This window comes from Oryza glaberrima, chromosome 3 (assembly GCF_000147395.1).
Source record: "Oryza glaberrima chromosome 3, OglaRS2, whole genome shotgun sequence".
NCBI classification, from domain to species: domain Eukaryota; kingdom Viridiplantae; phylum Streptophyta; class Magnoliopsida; order Poales; family Poaceae; genus Oryza; species Oryza glaberrima.
This window is the reverse complement of record NC_068328.1, coordinates 20,987,967-20,996,405: the sequence shown is the minus strand read 5'-3', so window position 1 is coordinate 20,996,405 and position 8,439 is coordinate 20,987,967. Positions and strand designations below refer to the sequence as shown.

Sequence of the window (8,439 nt, the reverse complement as noted above, 5' to 3'; positions counted from 1 at the left end):
GAAATAAAAATGTTAAATTAATAATGGTCATATTGCGTTCTAGCAAATTACTATATACTACAATAGAATATGCGGCATCAGTGTCCGTGCGTAGTGGTGTGTTTGGAAAAAACTACAGCGATTTAATTTGTTTCACACAAGCTCGTATACATATCGCCGTCCAGGATTGGCAGTATATATATGTGAACACGCATCCCAAGAGATAGAGAGGCGGAGGTATACGTACGCCAAGCCAAATAAAATCCCGTCAAGTCCCACTCCATATATGCTCGGTCGTTTGGACGTGGAAACTATCATATATCTCCATCGCTTTTGCTATTGCCAGTTTGACATGCCGTCTTCTCCGAACACACCAAACAGTCAAACACCGCATACACACGCAAGACAACAACGTACGTTAACGTTGTGCCTCCAATCTCCCAATCGATCGATCATACATTCATACTCCCTAGCTAGCTAGCCTAGCTACGTATACGTGTGTACCGGGGAGATTAATGGGGACGCATGTAACACTCAAGAAGCAAATTAGGGAAGATGTGTTATCTCAAAGAGCAATAGAGTGGTATTATTTGCAGCACATGGGCTACTGGAAACTCTCAGCAATTCAGTTTAACTACTCTATGTAAATATAGTTGTGCATGTGTTCGTGTCTATTTTACGAAATATGCTATACCCGCAAACCTTCGCATGTTACATGCACATAACATGTACACTAATTAACTAACAAATATTCGCAAAAATTCTAAAAATATTTATATATACTTTCAATAAAAGAATTTGTAATAGTATTACATCCACATATGAAATTCTATCTTCAAATTCATCATACATGGAGAGAGAAAAAAAAGACAACATTTTGACAAATTGATAGTCTTAAAACTATCAGAATTTTTTTTGTTATTACTGCTAAAATATATTGAATTAATTTGTGGTTAAATTTATACATAGGTGTAATACTATCCGTAGTATATGAATATCTTTTTAATAATTTTGGATGATATTTATTAGTTGGTATGCACGGAGTGTGCTGTGCACAGGATATGTTCCCGCCTTACTATAACAATTTACAACTGAAATAGCTCCATCCATATTATAGTATGGTAATTTTTTTTGGCGTTGTCAATACGATGAGTACGTGTAGCTCAACTGATAATTAGGTTTCTTGTGGTGGAACTTACCCACCCGAATTCAAGTTTTAGACTTGACATAGATGAGTTTAAGTCCTATGCTTGAGACGAGTGATCGCATCTACGCCTAATTAGGATTTTAAAGATAGGCAACTTACCATCGGTGATTTCACATGGGTGCTCGCATTTACGACTAATTAGTTTTTCAGTGATAGACTACTTACCCGTGGGTTCAAGTTTTGGACTTAGACATAGGTGCTCATATTTATGACTAATTAGTTTTTCAATGATAGATGACTTACCCATTGACAGTGAGGCTCTATTGATGACTTCGTAAATCTTAAAATATACGACATGATGACTTCATCAATCTTAAGATATACCGGTTCAGTCTCTTAGAAGTATTCATAAAAAAATCCGTGTATTTATAAGCACATGGATTTGTACTATATGTTTTAAAAAATAAAACATTTTGTCACCGACATACAGGAACTGGGTAAATCTACGTGCATGGTGCATCGTCTATGATTGGTGTAGAGACCAAGCTAAGCTAGAGTCGTTACCAGTGTTGCATAATCTAGTAAATACTCGGTGCATATATATGCACGCACACGTTTTGATAGCTAGCTATCTTGTAGTTTAGCTTCTAGGGAAAATATCAATATTTATGGGTGGACGACTGAAAAATGCTTGAGTTGTTCTCGCTATAGTATAAATCTGCAGGTAGCGCGCGTCGTCTCCAGTGAGGCTCACGCACGCAACGCACGACGAGCCGGCGAGCGCAGCTGGACTCTGGAGAAGCATCAGCTGTACGTTCTACACTTCTACTGTCGTTTCGCACTCTATAGCTAGCTAGCGAGCTGTGTGTGAGCTAGCGATCGATGGATGCTGGTAACACAATCGCTGCGGCGTCGTCCGCCGTCGCCATCGTCGTCGTCCTGGTCGCGGCCGCCTCGTCGTTAGCGGCGGCGGAGGCGGCGGTGCCGGCGGTGTACGTGCTCGGCGACTCGCTGGCGGACGTGGGGAACAACAACCACCTGCTGACGCTGCTCAAGGCGGACTTCCCGCACAACGGGATCGACTACCCGGGGGGGAAGGCCACCGGCCGCTTCAGCAACGGCAAGAACTTCCCCGATTTCCTCGGTGCGTTACGTCGTCGTCGCTAGCTCCTTTTTTTTTTCCTTTTCTGAATGATAGTACAATCCTGCAATCTGCATGCCTTCCTCATGCGTCACGCCTGCGTGCATCCAGCCTCATGGCTCATGCATGCATACAAATTCATGACTTAATTACCATTATATTGTGCATTGCATTTCACTGGTGACCGATCTCATTCTTCTACACATACTTAGCTAGTAACTATTACATTAGAGATGAGTTCCGCACATGTATTAAAAATTGATGAAATTAAATGTGATAAAGGTTGTGATTGGTTAAGAAGAGGTGGGTAGGGATTCTAAATGGTAAAATGTTATGATTGATTGATAATATAATAATTATTTTAGTTTGAGAAGTTATTATATTTTATACTAACAATTTTTGAAGAGTTATTGTGTTCACTACCGCGAGCTCCTAAGTCGAAGGCCATAACACAAAAGAATTTTTGCGCTAGCCTAACGCCCACGAAGTTTCAAATTAGTACCAAATTAAACAGGACAAAAGTGTTTCTTGTATTAATAATAAATATGCTTGAAATCTAAAAAAATGATTTCTTATAATAGTAATCAACCAAATTGAATCGTATTAGAGACAACGAGAGCGATAGCGCGGTGTGACCCAGACGGCGAGACGTCGAGCTGACCCACCAGCCGCGCACACACAACGACCGATTGCCCTGCTCTGACGGCCTGCCGTCTCGCCCTAACAAACACGCCGCGCTGGTCTCGCATAGTCACGTTGCATTTGGTCGAATCTTCTTTTACGCCTAGCTTGACTTGTTTTCTTGATTTTCCTGTTTGCTACTCATCCGATATACTACCTCCGTTTTATTAAAGTACAGCACCGTTGGCTTTTATCAGCGTTTGATCATTCGTTTTATTTAATACTTTTGTGCAAACATAGCAAATATTTAAATCATGCTTAAAAAACATTTGATGATATATTAAATCATAATGAAATAAATAATAATTACATATTTTTTAACAAAACGAATGGTCCAACGTATCTTAGTAAGTATATATTGGTAAGTATATATTATGTGTTGACTTTTTATTAGAGAAGTTAATAGCAGTGCCACATATTTTAAAAAGAAAACACACTATGACCAACCGTCCAACAGTGCAGGCTGACCTTAATTGATTAAGTTTTCTGATTCTACTTCCTCCGACACAAATTTATTCAGGTAACCAGTTAGAAATAGCTATATTTTCAGATGAAAAGGGTAGGTAGAAATACTTTTCTATAATATCTGTTAGTGGCGTAATTTGAATTTTATATGTTAACAATTAACAACACCAGGTGTGCTACCGTTGACGTCGTACCAACGGTATATAGTCAACCTTTTATCATAGGCTAGCTGAACACGTACTATTAGCACACGTACTTAACAGAACGTGCTTAAAATAAAGGCAACAAGACTACGGCTACTAATTAAGTCAGCATGTTGTCTAGGCAAATTCAACCAAGAAGGTAACGCATAGATTTTACCAGTTGGCTCTAGTTGGTTCGGCAGTAAATATCTTCTACAGAGTTTTATTTTTTCTGAAATAAAATATCTTCCATGAACTGTGATGGTGTGACATGCTACTTGTATTGACATAAATAAAAAGATATTTTTTCCATGCACTCCTTTTATTTCATATTATAATCATTTTGACTATTTTCTTAGTCAAAATTCTTTATATTTGATTAAATTAGTTTTATTAAATTTAACATAGAATATATCTTGATACAAAGTTTGTTTTTATTAAAATATTACTATATTTTTCTGTAAATTTAGTCACTAAGAAAAAAAAAATCAAACGACTTATATTATAAAATATTATAAAATGAAGGGAGTAATTTTATTTTCTTTTCTAAATTCATTGAGAACGAATGACAAAATGTTGATTGATGCACGTTGGCTACTTGTTGATGATTCCATACAGCTTGTAATCAATTTCTGTACGTGTTCATCCGACGTTGCTTGTACGCTCAAGATATGTTTATTTCCTTGGTTGTTATACCTACAAAAATATATAGACACATATAAATTTTAAGGTTCACTCAATAGTTGGATGTACACTATAATGAACTATAGTTTGTAGTTTCTCCATATATTCGTCTGCACTTAGATTTCAACCTACTAGGTGGAGCCACACCATAGTATTGCCTTCTCTATTTTGTTAATTTTTGTTTTTGGTAGCTATAAATTTAGGTGGAGACAACTTATATTTTTTAAAGATAACTGGAGACATATTACCTAATGAATGATAGGTCAAGCTCATATGTGATATCAGATATCTAGCCAAGGGGTTTTTCCGATATGTCCTTTTCAGCCTGGCCATAACTTTTTCCCCCAACGAAAGTGAAATGGAAATTGTCCGTTGGCGAAGCCAATCAATTGAGAACAAATTTGGTGTCATTCTCTACTTCACTTTCGTGGGTCAGATTGCCATACATGTACGTCCTTAATTATTCTACATTTGAGGATCGGATTTAGGCGATTTACCTATTTGATGTTGACAAGCTGGTTATTATTGTTCTAAAAAAATGCTGTGGTTAATTAATTTGGAATTTTATTTTATCATTCTTTAGTTTGGCTACAACACTGTTTTCTTTAATTTATCTCTTGCAAGCTTGCTGGATTGACCTTCTATGTATAGGTTATGTGCCATATGGTGGAGCTCCAATAGGCTAGAGGCATAAGTTTCTCATGAATTAGACCATAAAAAATATGTAAGTTTCCATTTTGGAAGGGGACCTCTACATTATTGACGAGAAAAAAAAGAAGGGTGTGAGAGGACAACTAGAAAACAGCTAGCTTTTTTAAAAAAGTCAGAAATACAATATATATATATATATATATATATATATATATATATATATATATATATATATATATATGCATTAGCAATTACAATTTTCAACTTGTACATACGTACGTTCTACACAGCTTAGCCCTTACATACTAATCACCAGGGTTCAAATTTTTATTTTGGCTATTTCTATCAGGGTACTGAAATAATTTGAATTTTAATAAAATTTGGTCGCATTTAAACAAAATTTGCCAAATTCACAAAAAATGGAAAAAAAAAGGGTGGAATAGTTTTGGTTTTGTTTTTTGGGGGGGGGGGAGCCGATAGATCCAAAATTTTGAAAATTTCAGTCCGGAATTTTGAACCTGCTTATTATATATATAGTACGCTAATTTATTCATGTTATTACAAGCTTCCGATCCTTGTGTATCCGATCATAAATTAATTTATCACTTGGTCCTTTTTGATATGCATGGTGCATTGCAGCTGAGAACCTTGGGTTGGCGACATCTCCACCGTACCTCACCATATCGTCAAGCAGCAGTGCTAACTACGTGAATGGCGTCAACTTTGCTTCAGGTGGCGCCGGAGTTTTCAACTCTACAAACAAGGTAGTTCTAAGTAGTTTCAACTCGTACACGTAATTGGAATAACAAACTTTTCTCATAGATTACCAGGGTGTAGGATTATAATTATATGTATGTATGTTAGTCGTCAACGCACTAAATATAGAGATCATTTTTTTAATAATTAATAAAACAGGAAGGCTAAATGGCTGTCGAATGATTTTTTATAGCTAAATCATTCATGTTTCAATATATTCAGAGCCGTTGTTTCATACGTCGTAGCAAAATGTTTCATGAGATAATTTGATTGTGTTTCAACTTTTTAAAATATTGAAACATTTTTGATCTACTTGATGAAACAACACCCGATTGGCTTCAAAATCTACATGATGAAAGCCTAAAAAAATCATGCAAATGCCATATAGACTTTTTCTCAATGTACTCGGATTTGTTTCATGTTTCTATATATTCGGAACTGTTATTTCATACATTGTAGCAAAATGTTTCATGGGGTGATTTGATTGTGTTCCAGCTTTCTTAAAAGATTGAAACATTTTCGATCTATTTGGTGAAACATTATTGATCTACTTGGTGAAACACTGCATGATGGAAACTAAAAAATCATGTGAACAACCCCTTAATAAAAATGGTTTACATATTTCTGTCGACAGTGGCATAGTCAATTTGTTTTAGAGTTGAAAATTGGTTTTAATTATACTGGTGTTAAACATTAATGCAGGATCAGTGCATCAGCTTCGACAAGCAGATCGAGTACTACTCCAAGGTGCAGGCGTCGCTGGTGCAGAGCCTCGGCGAGGCCCAGGCGGCGAGCCACCTGGCGAAATCCCTCTTCGCCATCACCATCGGCAGCAACGACATCATCGGCTACGTCAGGTCCAGCGCCGCCGCCAAGGCCACCAACCCTCTGGAGCAGTTCGTCAACGCCCTCATCCAGTCGCTCACCGGCCAGCTACAGGTGAGGATCGAGGTCACCGATCGACCGATAATTGAATCGATCATCAATGATCAATTTCATGGTGTTATGTTCTAATGGTGTTCGATCGATTGTGTTCAGAGGCTGTACGACCTCGGGGCACGCAGGGTGCTGTTCCTGGGGACGGGGCCGGTGGGCTGCTGCCCGTCGCTGCGGGAGCTGAGCGCCGACAGGGGCTGCAGCGGCGAGGCCAACGACGCGTCGGCGCGGTACAACGCGGCGGCGGCGTCGCTGCTGCGCGGGATGGGCGAGCGGCGCGCGGGCCTCCGCTACGCGGTGTTCGACTCCAGCGCGGCGCTGCTCCGGTACATCGAGCGGCCGGCGGCGTACGGGTTCGCTGAGGCGCGGGCGGCGTGCTGCGGCCTCGGGGACATGAACGCCAAGATCGGCTGCACCCCGGTCAGCTTCTACTGCGCCAACCGGACGGGCTACGTCTTCTGGGACTTCTACCACCCGACCGAGGCCACCGCGCGGATGCTCACCGCCGTCGCGTTCGACGGCTCGCCGCCGCTCGTCTTCCCCGTGAACATCCGGCAGCTCGCTGATATGTAGCCTTCATCTCATCTTCACGGTGTACTGATCGATCGATCGAGCTGCTTGTGATTCCACTTTTTTCAAGCTTCAAGTACAGCCATAGAAATATACATACCATGTAAAGTATACTAGTGTTTTACTTATGATTGGTACATATAGCGGTAGAATCATATAGCAAATTCATATAATAAGTGATTGTTGAAGTTCATCAGAAATTCACCTGGAATTGGGGTCGGAATCATAACAAGTGATTATTGAAGATTGTCAGACAGCTATAGTACTTACCAAGACGAGAAGATTTGTGGTGCAGCAATTTTTCTTTCAGGGATACTAGCGCTCAAAACGTGGCAGGAAAAATTCACTTTAGATTCCGCGTATAACGGTGAGTTTGGATAGTGCCCCTCATCTTCTAAAACCACTTTAAGACCCTCTTTGTTTAGGTTTATAAGCCAACTTATAAGCAGAAAAATCTAAGACTAAACAAACAAGCGGCTTTTTCGTTTAGCTTTTTTGAAGCCATAAGCCACTCTAACACTATTAAGCCAAAAGCTAGGTTGGAGAAGCTTTTTTGACTTATGTGAGGTAGATGTATGACTCCACCATTAAACTTAGGACAGTAAATCCACCGGCTTATAAATCATATAAGCCAATAAGCTGACTTAAAAGTCTAAGCCAATAAGTCTAAGCCTAATTAAAGAGGTTCCGCCATATGTACACTATATTTCTTCTCTATGGATTACATGTTGACCCACTTTTTTTGTTGTTGTTGTTTTATCGTATAAGTTTCACATAGACGCCACATTAGATAAAGAACAAATCAATATGCCACGTTGAAACCGTCTTCGTTGGGACTACATTTACTCTGTTCTGTAAAGATAAGGATTGCGTTAGTTACATTGTTTCGCGGTTGAGAGACTCGATCGAAACTCAACCTTAGATGAGAGACCGGCAGTGAACTTTTTCCAAACGTGGTTCGTGGCCCATCAAAGTTCCAGGATTCCAGCTTCTGTTGGGCCTTCCGGATCTACGTCGTTGGGCCATATGGGCCAGCGTGCTCGTTCGTCCAAGCACACCGTCCCACGGCCCACCGTCCGATTCACACGTCTAGTTCCTCAGGCCAAGCTACCGGTGCTGCCGGCGGCGGCGGCGGCGGGCGCCGGAAGCACGAACGGCGAACGGCTAAGGCACCTGCCTCTCGGGACTCGGGGACCAGCGCCAGAATCTTCTCCGGGCGGCTCTCTTCTCTTGCCCCAGTGGCCTCT

The 8,439-nt window shown here is 40.1% G+C and overlaps 1 protein-coding gene across 1 annotated transcript; it reads left to right on the top strand.

The window, feature by feature from the left end:
* The first annotated feature begins 1,871 nt into the window (after positions 1 to 1,871).
* LOC127766016 (GDSL esterase/lipase At5g55050-like) lies at positions 1,872 to 7,454 on the top strand. Its single transcript, XM_052291013.1, has 4 exons — positions 1,872 to 2,270; positions 5,570 to 5,694; positions 6,389 to 6,625; positions 6,725 to 7,454. The coding sequence occupies exons 1-4, from the start codon at positions 2,009 to 2,011 to the stop codon at positions 7,193 to 7,195; spliced, it is 1,095 nt and encodes a 364-aa protein (XP_052146973.1). The 5' UTR covers positions 1,872 to 2,008; the 3' UTR covers positions 7,196 to 7,454.
* The last annotated feature ends 985 nt before the right edge of the window (positions 7,455 to 8,439 follow it).